At 49.2% G+C, this 18,686-nt stretch overlaps 1 protein-coding gene across 1 annotated transcript in view; it reads left to right on the forward strand.

Moving 5' to 3' along the window:
• Positions 1-18,686, forward strand: part of PPM1H (protein phosphatase, Mg2+/Mn2+ dependent 1H) — a 223,599-nt gene that overhangs the window by 121,944 nt on the left and 82,969 nt on the right. The window contains exon 3 of the mRNA XM_030548855.1: positions 985-1,329. Coding sequence (XP_030404715.1) covers positions 985-1,329 — 345 coding nt within the window. The remainder of the gene's footprint in view (positions 1-984; positions 1,330-18,686) is intronic.

Consider the following 18,686-nt stretch of genomic DNA (forward strand, 5'->3'; position numbering starts at 1 on the left):
GGATGCGACCTTCAGATCTGCAGTGCTCCATGCCGCGACTTCTCACTCCGACCCCACCGCCTAGGTATGGCTTGGGATTCACCTAACCGGAATGGATGTGAGCAATCACTCGAAGAAGAAAAGACGGTTACTCACCTTTGTAACTGTTGTTCTTCGAGATGTGTTGCTCACATCCATTCCACACCCGCCCTCCTTCCCCACTGTCGGAGTAGCCGGCAAGAAGGAACTGAGGAGCGGGTGGGCCGGCAGGGATATATATTGAGCGCCATGGCGGCGCCACTCCAGGGGGCGAACTGCCGGCCCACTGGAGTTGCTAGGGTAAAAAAGTTTCCGACGAACGTGCACGCGCGGCGCGCACACCTAACTGGAATGGATGTGAGCAACACATCTCGAAGAACAACAGTTACAAAGGTGAGTAACCGTCTTTTACTGCCGTGTGACTTGCAGAGAACATGCAGGATGTGACGATATGAAGTTATGTGCCAGTTTATGCCCAGCAGTGCCTTTACCTTACCAAAAGAGAATGTAAACTTATAAACCAGCAAACTGATGGAAGCAGCAAAGAATTGAGATTTGATACGTTTATCTCCACAATGAGAACTGAAAAGTTGCATTTGAGTGAAACAATGCAGAAGTATCTAGCCTCACTGCAAGTGGCCCATTTGTCATTCACAAGGGAGAGGGAAAGCAAGGATAGAGTGCATGTTTAACTAGCCTCCTATCCCAGACTAGTTGTGCCTCCTGCACATGTTTGGTGCAGCATGTTAAAGACTGTAAATTTATCAGCCTTTTCAGAAGGGGAAGGGGGGTGGGGGGAAAGCCGAGTGACATGACACATTTCTCCTTTCCAGAAAGAAACCTACTCTTTGTATCATGGAACAGTTAGTTGCACCTTAACGACTGTAGCTGACCTGTCAGTTGTGCTAGGGTCACTGACAACACTGATAACTGTGTACATTGTGATTTTCTTCTTCTCATAAACAGGAAAATGATGGCATCAATTTGTACTACTGGTCACTGTTTGACGGACATGCTGGATCTGGGGCAGCTGTTGTAGCATCCAGACTGCTTCATCACCATATTGTGGAGCAGCTGCAGGAGATTGTGGAGATCCTGAAGAACTCTGCAATCCTTCCCCCAACCTGCCTGGGAGAGGAGCCAGAAAGCATGGTCGCTAACAGCAGAACTCTAACCAGGGCAGCCTCCCTGCGTGGGGGGGTTGGGGCTCCGGGCTCACCCAACACCCCTCCAACACGCTTCTTTACAGAGAAGAAGATCCAGCATGAGAGCCTTGTTACTGGAGCTATTGAAAGCGCATTCAAAGAAATGGTACGTGTATTCCAGTGCTGTTGACTGCTTGTTACTCAGTATAATGAGTAACATGGGTTGGGGGAGATGACTTTCTTTTCACTCATTCAGTCTAGAATTAGGTGTGTATTTACTGGCCCCCAGTCGTGTGGTATCTGAACTCCTCACAATTTTCATGTACTTATCCTTGCAACAGCTCTCTGAGTGGGGCAATACTATCATCCCTATTTTACAAATGGGGAGCTGTCGCACAAGGAGGATCCTTAGCCCAAGATTATACAAGAAAAAATAATTGAACCTAGGTCTCCTAAGTCCCAGGCAGCTGCATTAACCATTGGACTATTCTTCCAGTCACATTGTCTAACTTGCTGACGTAGCTTTTAGAAACTGTTTTTTTTAAAAAGGAGATGTATTATGTAGAAAGCTACATTGCTCCACAGTAGTAGATATCAGCTTTCAATGGTGAGATTAATTATTTATGCTGGTCTGTATATTTCCTAATAAAAAATGGTGAAATTTTACCCTGGTGCAGTGAGATGGCCTCTGGCCCTGTATAGGGAATGTGGGAGAGAGAGCTGCACGGAGGATGCATCTATATCCCTCATGCCACAGGCAGGGTCTCTGCAGCAGCCCTGCATGGCTGATGTAGAAGGCCATATTGTGGCAGGTTGCGGGTGGACCAGGGGAAGAGCCCCAGGACCCACTGCATCTAGGTGGAGAAGCAATAGCTGTTCTAGCTCACAGGCTAGAATAGGGGCTGCACAGTAGCTCTCTATCCTGGCCTGTTGTTGCGGGGGTGGGCCTCAGCCCTCCACTCATTTGTGCTTTACTCACATGGATACTTGAGGTGAAATTCTGGCTCCAGTGAAGTCAGTGGCAAAATTTCCATTTGACTTCAGTGGGGCCAGGGATTCGCCCCTGAGTGGATATCCCCTGCGGGAGCCTGGTTCTGCAAACTCTTGCCACTATGCATAGTGCTTGCTAGCCTGAGAGCGCTCCTAGCAGTTAGAACTATGCTTGGTAAGTGCTTGTGGGATCAGGCCTTAGGAAATGACTATACTCTTAAAAAAGCTTCCTCTTTGTGCAGAAAACTTTAAACTAAGCATTTCCCAGAGATTTTATTCTCAAGGTAAAGTACAAAGGCAGGACTCAGTCATAGTTTTTCCTCATATAGGTGAATTAGTCCTAGTACATCCGACTAATTAGCAGATTGCAGCAGTTATTCCAGAAAAGGACTGTTTCGTTTCCACACGCAAGTAATTACAATGATTAGCTCTTTGTGTAGTGCTTTCCTTCTCAAAGAATCAGAAAGCTCTTTGCAAACTACTATACAACTGAAAATATTCACTGTAAAATATGTTGTACATTTTTATTACAAATCTTTTTTACTATTACACAACACGTTGACAGAAGTTGCCCAGAATCAACTATATTTAAATTAGTATTATGAAGTATACACTACAACATCATCATAAATACACATGGCTTATTATAGCACTGAGGGCTCTGCCTGAAATTTGGGCCCCATTGTGCTAGGGCCTGTGCACACAAATCATGGCAATTTGTCTTTCTCCATGTCACTAGCTGGCATCGCGGTAGGCTTTATTCAGAATGAGCATCTCCTGCCCCATGCCTCATCAAATGCCGTAGGCTGGGGACCTTTTACCCCCACTTCTGCCTCTCCATCATTGTCTACAGGAGCAGCTCTCAGTGGTTACCCCAGCACAAGAACAATTCTAATTTAAAAAAAGCAGTTTTATTCGGGAAAAAATAGGAGTAAATACAATATATCCAGTCTAAGGTCTGGATAACATCTTGTGCTTAAGAATAACAGTGGTGTGTGTGTGTGTGTGTGTGTGTGTGTGTGTGTGTGTGTGTGTGTGTGTGTGTGTGTGTGTGTGTGTGTGTGTGTGTGTGTGTGTGTGTGTGTGAGAGAGATTTATGTAACAGCAACATTTCTAAGGTTGATGCACCCCTTCCACTTCTCTAACTCTGTCCTTCTTTATACACCTGGTGCTCTCTGAAGTAACGGTGTGAGCCTCCTTGATAACACTATGGTCATTCTGTATTAGTGCCTCATCCATGTTTTGTTTTTACGCTAGTCCAACCCTTTTGAGTTAGCTTATTTACATGGGTTCCTTACTAGCACAATGTATCATTGCACCCAAGGTTTAACAAAAACCAGCATTCCTAAAGTAGGCAGGCACACTTCTCGGTTTTCTTTCCTTCAACGCACAGCACTTCACGGGAGCCCTTTGAACCAGGATAGAGTGTTGGGTAGGTACATATAACCCTCTTTGCACATCCCTTCAGGTACTGCCTAATAGAAGGCCTTCGACTCCTCTCTTTCCCTGGAGTGTTGTGTGCCATTACTCCTTTCTGCTCAGCCTCCTTTTAAATGCTAATTAGGTCTTCCCTGTCTTGCCTGAAGTGTCAGACTTAGGGTATGTCTACACTACAGGATAATTTCGAATTAACTTAAACCGGTTTTATTAAACAGATATTATAAAGTCGATTGCACGCGCCCACACTAGGCACATTAATTCGGCAGTGTGCGTCCATAGTCCGAGGCTAGCATCGATTTCTGGAGTGTTGCACTGTGGGTAGCTATCACTATAACTGTCCGGCCAATAACTTCGATTTGCGGCCACACTAACCCTAAATCGATATGTTAATATCGATTTTAGCGTTACTCCTCTCGTTGGGGAGGAGTACAGAAATCGATTTTAAGAGCCCTTTAAATCGATTTAAAGTGCATTGTAGTGTGGACGGGTACAGCATTAAATCAATTTAACGCTGTTATAATCGGTTTAACAGCGTAGTGTGGACCAGGTCTCAGAGTAACTCCGTTAGTCATAACTCAATTAATAATTCCAGTGTCTGTCAAATCTGATTTCCTCTGGAGAGTGCTCACTCTACGCACCCCTACACAGTAAACCACACGGCACCCTATTTATCTTCCATGGAAGGCTGTTACCCTACTCAGCTATTTAAACTACTACCTCCCTCCTGTCTGTTTTTTTTTCTAGACTACAATGTTTGATTGTGTTGTAGCTTGTGTTAATTTATTTCCATGTTGTAGCCTGAGATCACACGTTTATTCCAGGCCACATTCAGTTGAGTGTTCATTGTTAGCATTTACTATTACATTTGTTAACTCGAGTTATAGTACAACCCAAAACAGTAGTCTGGACAAACCCTGAGTGGTTTATAGGCCATGTCCTGGGGAGCTAGAAGGTATTTCCAAGTATTCTTCTATATTAAGCTACTCAGATAACATAATCAAACTCAACTAGCTGAACTGAGCAAAAGGAGGCTTATCTGAATTTCACCTGTTGGGGGTGTATGCATGGCTTTGTGCATCACAGGTGAGCCATCTACCTCTTCTTTCTTTTTTTTGTTTTAAAGAGAGACTAAAGGAAAGCGCTTCCACTCCACACTCAGCCTTATGTAGAAAAAGTGCCATTCAGAGTACACTCCTATCTGAAAGGTATATCCTCGCCCCTAGTTATCCTGCTCTCAGGTCATGACTGAGTTAATAGCTTTTTGTTTTTGTTATATTGGGGTGAAAATTAGTTTGTGATACAGTTAAGTGATACAAAACTGGCTTACTGCTAAAATAACAGATGGGCTGAAGAGGTGGTGTTCAAATCCACAACCAGATTTGGATTCAACTTGAGATTCTAAATCAGGACTAAGATTTGTATTCAGTGTAGATAAAATATAGTAAACTGTTCTTGTAAAACTTTCAGATCAAAATGGTGGCGATCTTGAGAGATGAGAATATGTTGTCATATTTCTGCCATTTTGAAGGGTGGAAACACTTGAAAGAATCCACTGTTTAAATAACTGACAAAAGAAGAGGAGGGTTGACTTGGTGATGCAAGCATTATATTTCAGAATATCGGGTTTTTTAGCATCACTCCTGGAGCCACAAGTTCAAATCCCGAGAGAGTTACCTCAGCCCTTCATCCTTCTAATGTAAATGAAATAAATTCCTGTGTTTCTTTTGAGGTAAAACAGACTGAGAAGCCTGGAACCTGCGTAAAAATAGGACATTACTTTCTGGATGGTCTGTACAGAGTGACTTGCATCTGCTTGATAACCTAAAAAGCAAATGAATCCATTTGTGATGTTTACAACCATGTATAATTGAGTCAAGATCAAACTTATTTACAAGCCCTACTTCTGAGTCTTACTAATGGATCTCAAGTTGGGTGGGGGGGAGGAAGGAATAGGTATTGCTACTCTGTTTTAAACTTCTGCTCAGGACAAAGTTGTTGCACAAAGAGGAAAGATTGCTTATTCTTTTGGAAGCCATGATTAGCATTGCTTGGCCTTCCCTTGTTTGGAACTGCCAGTCCCATTGGATAGGCCACGGCAGTCAATGAACAAATACCCATTCAGTGGTCTTATACTGTGACCCAGCTACACTACAACTCTGACAGAATTAGCTCAAGGTTGTCTGGCTTCGCTAAGTGAGTTTGTATTTTAACAGTTTTTCCTGTAGCACTGTGGTCAGGACAATGCAACCGAAGCTGTAAACAGCATCCCTATGATGACTCTTACAACTGTTTTGTTGCATCCATACTACAAACAAAAATCCTTTTTTTTTTAAATTTTTTAAGTTTTGATTTAAATACAAAAGCAGATGGTTATCCTTGGCTCTGGAGGGTTAAACACTTTAAATTGCAAATCTTTACAAACAACATAGCAAACCCCTCACACAAGAGAAGCACCAGCTGCCTAGGATGTCAATGTGAAAATGCAGGTGTACCCCACCCTAGAAAGATCCTTATCCCCCCCCCTCCTTAGCCCTCCCGCAAAACCCTGAACAGATAAATGGGCTTTGCAGTGTGTTCTGGAGATTAACAGATATGGACTGTTTTGGAGCAAAATGACAATGAGGTCCGGAGCTGAGGAGCCCTAATGGAAAGTGTCTGCCAGAAGCCCCCCTCCCTCTTTTTTAAGCAAAGATGACTTCAGCTTGAGTGTCTAATTTCAACAGTAACAGCCCTAAACCATTTCTGATCATGACTAAAACCACCGTGAAACTCTAGCTGGAAACCAGTAGGCAGGCAGGCTAGTTCACGAAGCACTGATGGCATACTCTGCTAACAAGTAGACAGCAGCCTACTGCACCAGCTTTAGTTTCCAAAGGGATTTTAGGTACGGCCTTCTGGACAGTGCAGATGTTAAAGTGGCAAAACATGGAAAACGGTCCATATCCAATAGACAAGGTCACAACCTTGTGGAATTAAACAGCTCTCTTGCTGAGTGCTGTAATTTTAATCCTCTAAAAGCAAATAGTGATCCAACGTCACGCTGAAGTTGTGAAGTCGGGCAGTAAATAGCAGATGGATACCACTGAAAGATGCCAATACAGTCTGTCATGTTCTGGTGATGCTCTCCCTAATCTACCATCGCCTCCGTATTGTCTGGACTGAACCTTAGCCAGCTTGCCCACGTTAGTGTCCCAAGTTCAGCCAAGAACTGGGTCAGGCTTGTATGGTGTGAAAAGTGTACTGAAGGTACTGCGACATATACTGCATCATAGATACGTTGAATGAGAGGGGTAAAAAAACCTGAACCCTGCTGTACCTCAAATGAGAGCCCTTAGAGTAGAGCACCAGTTACCCTCTGTGGCCACTCCAAGGGAAAAGAAGTCATCTAAGACCAGCTCCATCTATTCTCCACTAGGTGGCACAAGCAAGCCAAGCAACTTATCATGGATGATGGTTTCAAAGGTAGCTGATCAGCATCATTTGAACTTCGATACCTGATCTTCATCCACTGTCAGGAAGAGATCATCCAGTGTAACCAACCCAGTCTGTGCCAAACTCAGTCTGTATTTTGCTTGACACGGATCAAGGATAACAGACACTGTGAGGGTTATCTCCCCAGAACCTGCTCAGCAATGTCTAAAGAATGGAAGGTGGAATAGTGGCCAGAAAGGGTTATGCTCTCAACCTCAAGTGACAGCTGAGACTGCCGAATGCTTTCTTGCCAGCTCTCTGTAAGGGCAGTGGTGGCAATCTTTTACCACAGATATTTCCCCACTGGCCTTCACCAGCCAGGAAGAACATAGATCCAATTCTTAAACTGGAGCATAAAGTTCTCCCAACACCTGAGCATCTCAGGGAGTAGCACTGGGTGAATTCAGGCAGAGAAGACTTGAGATTTGTCCCATTACAATATTGCGTGGTTCTTTTGCTCGCAGGCTGCTTGCTCGCTGTGAGGTGGTTGCAAAAATTCACTGGAAGATTCATTTTGTCACAGTTGGAAATGAGAGTTCTTCTTCGAGTGATTGCTCATATCCATTCCAGTTAGGTGTACACGCCGCGCGTGCACATTCGTCGGAAAACTTTTACCCTAGCAACTCAGTGGGCCGGCAGGTCGCCCCCTAGAGTGGCGCCACCATGGCGCTCCATATATACTCCTGCCGGCCCACCCGCTCCTCAGTTCCTTCTTACCGCCCGTGTCTGTCGTTGGAACAGTGGAGCGCGGCTTAGCTGACCTCCACTTCCCTAGCTACTCGTTTTCTCGTATATAATTATGCAGTTATAACCCTTTTATATATATATTTGTATGGTTATACGTGTTTTCTTTGCTAACATGGTTAGTTTAGTTAGCGGGGTTCAGGAAGTAGCCCCTTCCATGAGCCCAGTGCCGGAGCCATGCATGGCTCACCGGGTTTTAAAAGGGGCCCGGCCTGCCAGAAGCCGCGGCCGAAGAGAGATCTACATGACTCCTGTTTGAAGTGCCTCAGGGAATCACACTTGACAGATAAGTGCCCCATTTGCAAGGCTTTTAAGCCGAGAACAAAAAGGTGCGGGACTTTCACTTACCCCTCCACCTTGGGCGCCGAGCGATGTTCAAGCGGCGGGCAGAAGCGCCTCCTCGGCACCGGACCCCGCCGGTACTACCAAGGCCTTTCGGCACCGACCGTCGCCGGCACCGATGTCGACTCGGCACCGCTCCCTTCTTCCGAGGTCGAGAGAGCCTACGATTCCTGCTGGTGCCTGGCGGCTCCCCGGCACGCGCCGTGGTTGAGCCCCCTGCTCCCACTGCTTCCGTGCCACCTGCATCGCAGCCAGAGAGCTCGCCTAAGTTGCGTTACCCGGCACCGACACCTGCAGAGGCACCGATGACTTCGGCTCCGTCGATTCCAGTCCCCCAGGACCACGGAATCCGGTGCCTGGCAGCTCCCCGGCTCGCGCCGTGGTAGAGCTTACTGCTCCTGCTGCTTCTGTGCCAACTGCACCACAGCTAGAGAGCTCGTCTAAGATGGCTCGCCCGGCACCGACGACGTTGGCACCGTCGATCCCGGTCCCACGAGGGCCGTAGAATCCGGTGCCTGACGGCTCCCCGGCGCGCGCCGTGGTTGAGCTACTGCTCCTGCTGCTTCCGTGCCAGCGGCACCGCAGCCAGAGAGCTCGTCTAAGTCGGATCGCCCGGCGCCGACACCTGCTACGGCACCGATGACGTCGTCACCGTCGATCCCGGTCCCACAAGGGCCGTAAAATCCGGTGCCTGACGGCTCCCCGGCACGCGCCGTGGTTGAGCGTATTGCTCCTGCTGCTTCCGTGCCAGCGGCACCGCAGCCAGAGGGCTCGTCTAAGTCGGATTGCCCGGCACCTGCTGCGGCACCGATGACGTCGGCACCGTCGATCCCGGTCCCACAAGGGCCGTAGAATCCGGTGCCTGATGGCTCCCCGGCACGCGCCGTGGTTGAGCTACTGCTCCTGCTGCTTCCGTGCCAACGGCACCGCAGCCAGAGAGCTCGTCTACGTCTGATCGCCCGGCACCGACACCTGCTGCGGCACCGATGACGTCGGCACCGTCGATCCCCGGTCCCGCAAGGGCCGTAGAATCCGGTGCCTGACGGCTCCCCGGCACGCGCCGTGGTAGAGCTAATGCTCCGGCTGCTTCCGTGCCAACGGCACCGCAGCCAGAGGGCTAGTCTAAGTCGGATCGCCCGGCACCGACACCTGCTGCGGCACCGATGACGTCGGCACCGTCGATCCCGGTCCCGCAAGGGCCGTAGAATCCGGTGCCTGACGGCTCCCCGGCACGCGCCGTGGTTGAGCTCCTGCTCCGGCTGCTTCCATGCCAATGGCACCGCAGCCAGAGGGCTAGTCTAAGTCGGATTGCCCGGCACCGACGCCTCTGAGGCACCGACAACATCGGCACCGTCGATTCCAGTCCCACAAGGGCTATCGAATCCGGTGCCCGACGGCTCCCCGGCACGCGCCGTGGTTGAGCGTATTACTCCCGCTGCTTCAGTGCTGACGGCACCGCAGCCAGACAGCTTATCTAACTCGGATCGTCCGGCACCGACACCTACCGAAGCTCTGATGACCTCGGTACCGTGGATCCCGGTCCCACGAGGGCCGTCGAATCCGGTGCCTGACAGCTCCCCAGTACGCACTGTGGTTGAGCCTGCTGTTCCCTTCACGCCGGAGATGTTACCAACGGCGAGGGCTCTCAGCGCCATGACGGAGTCAGTGCTGCCTGACCCGGGCACCGCCGGTACGGGTAATACAGTCTCTTCAGGGGACTGTCCCCTGTCAGCACAGCAGAGCGGCACCGTTCATGATCACGGTCCCGCAGACACTCCAAGTCCTGTCGGCACGCCGGACACCACTGGCAGTCCCGGTGCTGTTTTCCTCGGTACTGGTCACACTCGCTGCACCGGTCGGTATCCCGTTCGCCGACCCGCTATCGGCACCGTTCCGACCTCTGGCACCGGGGCAGGTACCTTGACTCCTGTAGCCTTTCTCCGAGCCTCGAGATCTCGGTCGACCCCCCGACACCGTTCTGGTTGCGGGTCTGTATCTCGTTCCAGGTACCGATACGCCTCCCGATGCCGGTCCTCGGTGCCGAGTTGGGCAAGGTCCGAGTGAGTCAGAGACTCTGCCTGTGCCTTCTTTTAGTACCTCCATGGCCGTCCGGACACGCATCCGTGTCATCCCATATGCGCAGATTTTATGCTCAGGACCACGATCCTGATATGATGGCCAGCGGGCGCCAGCCCCGAAGCAGAAAGAGGCTTGGCGAATGAACAGGCTTGGCCGCCAGGTGTACTCTGCAGGGGCCCTGCAGCTCGGGGTAGCAAAGCAACAAGCCTTGCTTAGCTGCGATAATTATAGCACCTGAGTGAAGGAGTTTCTCCCTCAAAACTTCCACCTGGAGTTCGCTGCCGTCTTGGAGGACGGGGGGAAAGAAGGTTCCCAGAGCGTCCCTCCAGGCCTCGTTGGACGCAGCAGACTCTGCGGCCAGCACTCTGGCCTTGAGTGTCGCCGTGAGGTGCATTTCATGGCTTCAGGTTTTAAACCTCCGGCCGGAGCTGCGGTATGCCATTCAGGATTTACCCCTTGTTGGTAAAGGCATCTTCGCGGCAGAGACAGCCCCAGACTGCGAAGTCTGGTGGGCAATAGGGTCCTAATGCGTCTCAGCATGTATACGCCAGCGACCAAACGCAGGCCTTTCTGGCCCCAGCCGCCATACTCTGTGCCTAGCCAGAGGCAGAACTCTGGCAAACGGCAGGACCAAGGTGGTCGCAGACGAACGTCAGGACCCCTAAAGAGCCAAAGTCAAGGTCCCTCGCAATTACCACTGGGACCAAAGACGGACCTTCCAAGGTTCACCTGAGGGCAGTGTACCAGTCGCAGGACGGGATCCCGATCCCGCTTTCTCCTGGCATGGCCCCAGTTACTTCAGATCGCTGGGTCCTGCGCACGATGGAGCATAGGTACCACCTTTAATTTTGCTCCAGCCCTGTCCCACTTCAGCGGACGAAAGGGGTAAGGGGTTTTACCCCCGTTATGCCCTAGTCCCCCACTCGAACACAGGTCTCAGACCTTCTTGGTCCTGCACGGACTCAACCGGGTTAGGATAAGGTTGGAGTTCTGCATGGTATCCCTGGGAACCATTATTCCATCCTTGCCTCCTGGGGGCTACTGTGCCGCCCTGGATATGAAGGACGCGTACTTTCGCAATGCCATCTTCCCTCCGCACGGGAGATGCCTCCGCTCTATAGCCGACTGTCAATACTCCCGGTTTACGGCCATAGTCGCCGCCTACCGTCGCTGATGTCGGATATGCGTTTTTCTGGACGATTCGCTTATCCACGGAGACTCTGAGACACAAACCACTCAGCGCGTGGGCATCGCCACGGTCTTATTCACAGGTCAAGGCCTGCTGTTTATTATAGAGCAATCCACTCTGGTCCCCACGCAGAGGTTGGGCTCCCTAGGGGCTATCCTGGTCTCCTACCTAGCCGGAGCCTGCTTATCGCAACTGAGATTTTAGGCGATGGCAACAATCATCTGAGGTCTGAAGGCTTTCCCAACGACCTCAGCTCGTTCTTGTCTCAGTCTCCTGGGTCCATGGTTGCCCGCAAGTTTGTAACCAAACACGCCAAGCTCCGCCTCCGTCCTCTCCAAGTCCGGCTCACTGCCCCTGACGGCGGACGCCTCATCTCTCTGCTCGAGTGTTCATAGTCACCTCTGAGCTTAAGGCCTTTGGTCTTCTAGGGAGCTGGCATTCCTCATCAATGCCCCAAAAATTGAGAGTAGTCCGCCTGGCATGCCAGGGGTTCCAGCGGCAGCTGCGAGGCCGTTGTATCTCGGTGTTTACAGCCAACACAACGACCAGGTGCTTCATAAGTATTCAGGAGGGAAATAGTCCTCCCCCCCCCTTTTTTGTCAGGAGGCCATCCATTTCCAGGTCTTTGGCATGGCCCACTCGATGGAGCTGGCGACGTCCTTTCTCCCAGGCGTTTGGAACGTCCTAACTCTTTGCCTCAGCAGGTCTTTCCTGCCTTACGAGTGATCACTCTGCCCCATGTGAGGCGTCCCGCTTTCCGGAAGTGGAGATGTTTCCTCACACAGACCTGTTCGCTCACCGCGAGAGCAGGAAATGCCAGGTGTTCTGCTCCTTCCAAGATCTCTCCTCGGAATCGATCTTGGACGCATTCCTGATGCCGTGGAAAGGCCAACTGCATTATGCCTTCCCACTGTTCCCACTGGTTCATTAGGTCCTGCTCAAACTCCGCAGGGGCAGAGCGTGCATCATCATGATCACTCCAGAATGGTCCAGGCAGCGCTGACATACCACGTTACTCGGCCTGTCAGCCCAGACTTCATCACTCAGGGCAACGACAGGCTTCGTCACTCGGACCTGCAGCCTCTTCGCCTCACGGTGGCTGCTGCGTACCTGAGTCGGGGTGACAGGCAGCCTTCCACCTGGTCAACGTACCAGGCCAGGTGGAAGCGTTTCTTTTACAGCTGCAATACGCTCGATCTTGCTCCTGCTGAGGTCTCGATCCCCTCTGTTTGGCCTGCCTCTGGCCTTCAGCGGCAGGACCTGGCGGTATCAGCGCTGAGGATACACTCAGCAGCCATCTCTACCTTCCAGCAGGCTGAGATGGACGTTCAGCGTTCTCACGCTCTATGGGTTCGAGGTCCCTCAAGGGCTTGGAGCGCTTGCACCCTCGGGTGCGCCGCCCAGCCCCGACCTGGGACCTCAACCTAGTCTTGGCCAGACGGGTCTCTGAGATCAGAGCTCTTACGGGGCTTCCGCCGTACACTAGGTTTCACAATGACAAGGTGCAGTTATGACCGCACCCGGCTTTCCTCCCTAAGGTGGTTTTGGCTTTTCATGTTACCCACAGTTCAACGCAATGGGCACAACCGTTGCACTCCTTGGACATCTGTGGAGTGCTCGCATTATATTGTGCTGACAGAACCATTTCCTAAGGTGCCCCAGCTCTGTCCCGGTAGCGGGCCAAAGGGAGGGCTTGCTTGTTCTCCTCTCAGAGGATCTCATCTGGGGTGATGGCGGACATCCCCACTTGTTATGATTTGGCTCATATTTCCCCAAGCCACATCAACGTGCATTCTACCAGGGCTCAGGCTTCATCTGCCGCCTTGCTGGCTCGTGTTTCTACCCACGAGATCTGTCGTGAAGCTCCATTGGTCCTCGGTCCATACCTTTGCTTCGCAGTAGGCCCTGGTTCAGCAGTCAAGAGAGGCTGTAGCCTCTGGCTCAGCAGTTTTATTCTGCCACATTTCACTCCGACCCCACCGCCTTTGTAAGGCTTGGGATTCACCTAACTGGAATGGATATGAGCAATCACTCGAAGAAGAAAAGACGGTTACTCACCTTTGTAACTGTTGTTCTTCGAGATGTGTTGCTCATATCCATTCCACACCCGCCCTCCTTCCCCACTGTCGGAGTAGCCGGCAAGAAGGAACTGAGGAGCGGGTGGGCCGGCAGGAGTATATATGGAGCGCCATGGTGGCGCCACTCTAGGGGGCGACCTGCCGGCCCACTGAGTTGCTAGGGTAAAAGTTTTCCGACGAATGTGCACGCGCGGCGCGTACACCTAACTGGAATGGATATGAGCAACACATCTCGAAGAACAACAGTTACAAAGGTGAGTAACCGTCTTTTATTGAGATGTGCAAGTTTTCATGGAAGTCAGTTACTGTAGATAGAGAATCTGGAAAGTCTCATGCCCTAGGGGCTTTACCCAAAATGATTCCCTCTACGGTGCTTCAGAGACACTGAGCAGTTGAGACTTCTATACTCTGTCATTGCAACATACGTACTGTGACAAAGACTTAGCTATCAGACATGTTCATCAAATTAATGGGAGCTACACAGCAAAATCTCCAGATACCATAGGGAAAATTTACTTCCACTATGAGAGGAAATAAAAATGGTAACAGTGGCTTAATTTTCCTTGCATACATTGTTGCAGTGCAGGAATGCCCTTTCTTTCATAACATATAAATACCTTATCCAGCAGTGTGGGCACAATTTGAGGTCCCATTTCATTTAACAAAGCATGGTGACTTTGGCACATCACAGTAGTAAAACTTGAGCAGCTCTGAACAGAAGTTGTCCCTGCATCTACAGATGGCTATATGAGTCACTGTCAAGACTGGTAAGGAAAAAAGATGATCATTTTTTTTTCAATGTATCTGTTTGCAGAATTAGTGGTGTTATTGAAGTGCAGGCCATACTTACATGCTGGGGGATTCTATCCTGGGAAGAAGTGACTCCAGAAAAGATTTGGAGGATCATGGTGGATGATCAGCTGACATCAGCTCCTTTTGTGATGCTGTAGCCAAAAGGGCTAATGCAATCTTTGTTTATGTATAAACAGGAATATCAAGTAGAAATAAGTAGGGTAATATAAACTCCCATATTTGGCACTGATGCAACCATTGCTGGAATACTGTGTCCAGTTTTGGTGCTCACAATTCAGGAAGGATGTTGATGATAAATTGGAGATGGTTCAGAGAAGAACCACGAGAATGGTAAAAGGATTAGAAAACATGCCTTATAGCGATAGACTCAAGGAGCTCACTCTATGTAGCTTAACAAAGAGACGATTATGGGGTTACTTCATCACTGTCTATAAGTATCTACAAGGGGAACAAATATTTGTTAACAGGCTCTTCAGTCTAGCAAAGAAAGGTGTAACAATTCAATGGCTGGAAGCTAAACAAATTCAGATGGGAAATAAGATGTACATTTTTTAACAGTGAGGATAATTAACTCTTGGAACAATTTACCAAGAAATGTGGTAGATTCTCCATCCTAGGCATTGGATATTTTTCTGAAAGAGATTCTCAAACAGGAATTAATTCGGGGAAATTCTATGGCCTGTGATGTAGGTGGTCAGTCTAGAGTGATCCCTTCTGGTCTTGGAACCTATGAAACTATTAAGGGCCAGATTGTCAGCCCTGGTCAATGCAAGGCAGCTTACATAGACCTAACTCTGAGTGTCTACACTAAAATGTCATTCCCACCGATGTAACTTGCGCGCTGCACCCACTTAATAACTGCACCTCCATGAGAAGCGTAGTGCTTAAGTTGGTGTAATTAGCTCAATGCAGCGTCAATATAGACACTGCATTATGTACATCAACTTCAGTGGCTTCCCGGAAGTGTTGTCCAATGTCTCAATGTGACCACTCTGGTCACCGTTTTGAACTTTGCTGCCCACCGGCCAGGTACACTTCTCTCCCCTTTAAAGCCCCATGAATTTTTGAAATTTCATTTCCTGGTTGCTTGGGGTAGAGACATCACCTGGCAACTGCCCAGTTGACCATGCTGACTAGACACTGCAGACGCGCTTCTGCCTAGAGTACACAGGAGGTGGTGGATCTGTGGGGAGAAGAGGCTGTGCAGGCACAGCTCTAATCCAGCTGCAGAAACATAATTATTAACAGGCAGATCACTCGGGGCATGGGGGAGAAGGGCTATAAGAGCGACCCACAGCAGTGTCGTGTGAAAGCCAAGGAGCTGCAACAGGTGTACCAGAAAGCCAGGGAGGCTAACAGTCGTTCCAGTGCAGAGCCACAGACCTGCTACTTTTACAAAAATCTGCATGCCATCCTTGGTGGAGACACCATCCCACCCCTTAGAGCACCATGGATACTTCAGGAAGTCCAAGTCACAGGCCCCAGCTGTGAACAGTGAGGAAGACTATGGGGGACAGGCGACTGGGGGATGCAGTGGCACAGCAAGCCAGGACTTGTTTTTGGCTCCTGGGCAGTCCCTACAGTCCAGCACAGGTGAGCCTGATACAAGGGAAGGAACCTCTGGTAAGTATACAATTTGCTTTGATATTGCAGGGACACGTCTGTTCATTTACACTTTTTTTTTAAACTTATGCTAGAAGACGTAGTGAAATCACAAGTAGAGTGAGAAGCAGATTGTCTAACTGTAGAGGGGAAGTAGAGCTGCTGAGAGGGTCCTGCAGAATAATTTTTGTGTGCACTGGGTTGTCTCATGAATCCTTCATAGAGATCTCAAGGAAACTTTTGTGAAGGCACTCTGCAGTCTTCTGCCAAAGGTTTCTGGGGAGGGCTGCCTTATTTCTCCTGCCGTGGAAGGACACTTTCCCAAACCACGCAACAATTATTTCAGCAGGCACTATTGCAGCATGTAGGCTGGCAGCATGTGGTGCCGATCTGCAGCCAGATGCCTGCAGGAGCTGTTCCCTTTCACCCACTGTTACTCTCAGCAGTGGAAGTTCAGCTAAAATCCTCACCACCTGTGGAAAACAGTGCCAGTATTCAACTCAGTTGTCCTATATGCATATACTCATGCCCGTGAACTATCCCTGCCCCTTATTTTCCCAGCGTATCCTCTCCCTCCTGGGCTGTACTCAACGTCGCTGGGACTGCCGCTCTGCTTTATGAATCCAAAAGAGACATGATAATGTAGTGCTTACAGTTTGTGTGGACAAAAGAGAGTGAATGCAGTATACCAAGTTTCAATGTATCTTGTGAATACGCTCACAATAGTACCTCTGTGCATGGTATCTTTTGCAGCTGGAAATGTGGCCTTGAGGATCTCTGCATCTGCACCAGCAGAGTGGCGCAGTCAGATAAGGAGAAGGAAGATGACGCAGGATGGCATGTTCTAAGAGGTTCTGCAAGCCTCTGCTGCTTTAGATACCCTCATAGACAGCATGGATGGGGATAGAGTGGAAAAGAAAGCAGCTAGCGCTAGCAGCTAGCACTTTTCAAGCAGCAAACAGACATTCTGTAAAAGCAGCAAAGAATCCTGTGGCACCTTATAGACTAACAGACGTTTTGGAGCATGAGCTTTCGTGGGTGAATACCCACTTCTTCAGATGATATGCATTTGAAGAAGTGGGTATTCACCCACGAAAGCTCATGCTCCAAAACGTCTGTTAGTCTATAAGGTGCCACAGGATTCTTTGCTGCTTTTACAGATCCAGACTAACACGGCTACCCCTCTGATACTAGACATTCTGTAGACTCTTGTGGACCTTAAAGTTCAACAGTTCCATGCTCACCTGCCTCTGCAGCCCATAGAGAACTGCATTCCATGTGCTGTCCAGGGCCACTGCACTATGCCTATCACTCCACCCTGGGGGAGAGTGCAGGCAGTCATAGCGGCACATGCACTGACCTGTGAGAAACATGGTTGGTGTACGTGTTTGTGAAATGGAAATGACTGTTCTTTCTCTTTTAACAGTTCTTTCTCCTGTATTTATAATGTTTAATTCAATTATAAACATGTCTGTTCGCATGGTTTTGTAATAAAAGTCTATTTATGGAAATATAAGTCGTCTTTATTAATTTACAGCATATACTGGTTGGGGCTGACATCATTCACAGTTAATAGCAATAGCTGCATATGCAGTGTTCTGTTGCTACACACACAGCACTCATTACAAGGTTCATACTGGGGTGCCAAAAAGCAATGCAAGGCAGAACACGTTAAAACAGCACACATTACTGTGGCTCCACTATTAAAATGGTATTTCAAAGCCTCCGTGAGCCATATAGCTCCACACTGAGCTCTTCCTGTAGCTCTGTGATCAACAGAGCCAGACGTGTACCCAGAAGCCTCCTACTGCAAGACAAACCCAAGAAAGAAACCAACAGGACTCCACTGGCCATCACATACAGTCCCCAGCTAAAACCCCTCCAGCGCATCATCAGGGATCTACAACCCATCCTGGACAACGATCCCACACTTTCACAGGCCTTGGGTGGCAGGCCGGTCCTCGACCACAGACAACCTGCCAACCTGAAACACATTCTCACAAGTAACTGCACACCGCACCATAGTAACTCTAGCTCAGGAACCAATCCATGCAACAAACCTCGATGCCAACTCTGCCCACATACCTACACCAGCGACACAATCACAGGACCTAACCAGATCAGCCATACCATCACCGGTTCATTCACCTGCATGTCCACCAATGTAATATATGCCAACAATGCCCCTCTGCTATGTACATCGGCCAAACTGGACAGTCGCTACGGAAAAGGATAAATGGACACAAATCAGATATTAGGAATGGCAATATACAAAAACCTGTAGGAGAACACTTCAACTTCCCTGGCCACACTATAGCAGACCTTAAGGTGGTCATCTTGCAGCAAAAAATCTTCAGGACCAGACTTCAAAGAGAAACTGCTGAGCTTCAGTTCATCTGCAAATTTGACACCATCAGCTCTGGATTAAACAAAGACTGTGAATGGCTTGCCAACTACAAAACCAGTTCCTCCTCCCTTGGTTTTCACACCTCAACTGCTAGAACAGGGCCTCATCCTCCCTGATTGAACCTACCTCATTATCTCTAGCTTGCCTGCATATATATACCTGCCCCTGGAAATTTCCACTACATGCATCTGATGAAGTGGGTATTCACCCATGAAAGCTCATGCTCCAAAACGTCTGTTTAGTCTATAAGGTGCCACTGGATTCTTTGCTGCCTATAGCTCTGGTGTCTGGCTGCTCAAAATCAGCAGACAGCCACTATCTAAGGCAGAAACTTCTCTCCCTTTGCTTCACAAATATTATGAAGGACA

Source organism: Gopherus evgoodei, chromosome 1 (assembly GCF_007399415.2).
Source record: "Gopherus evgoodei ecotype Sinaloan lineage chromosome 1, rGopEvg1_v1.p, whole genome shotgun sequence".
Classification (NCBI taxonomy): Eukaryota; Metazoa; Chordata; order Testudines; family Testudinidae; genus Gopherus; species Gopherus evgoodei.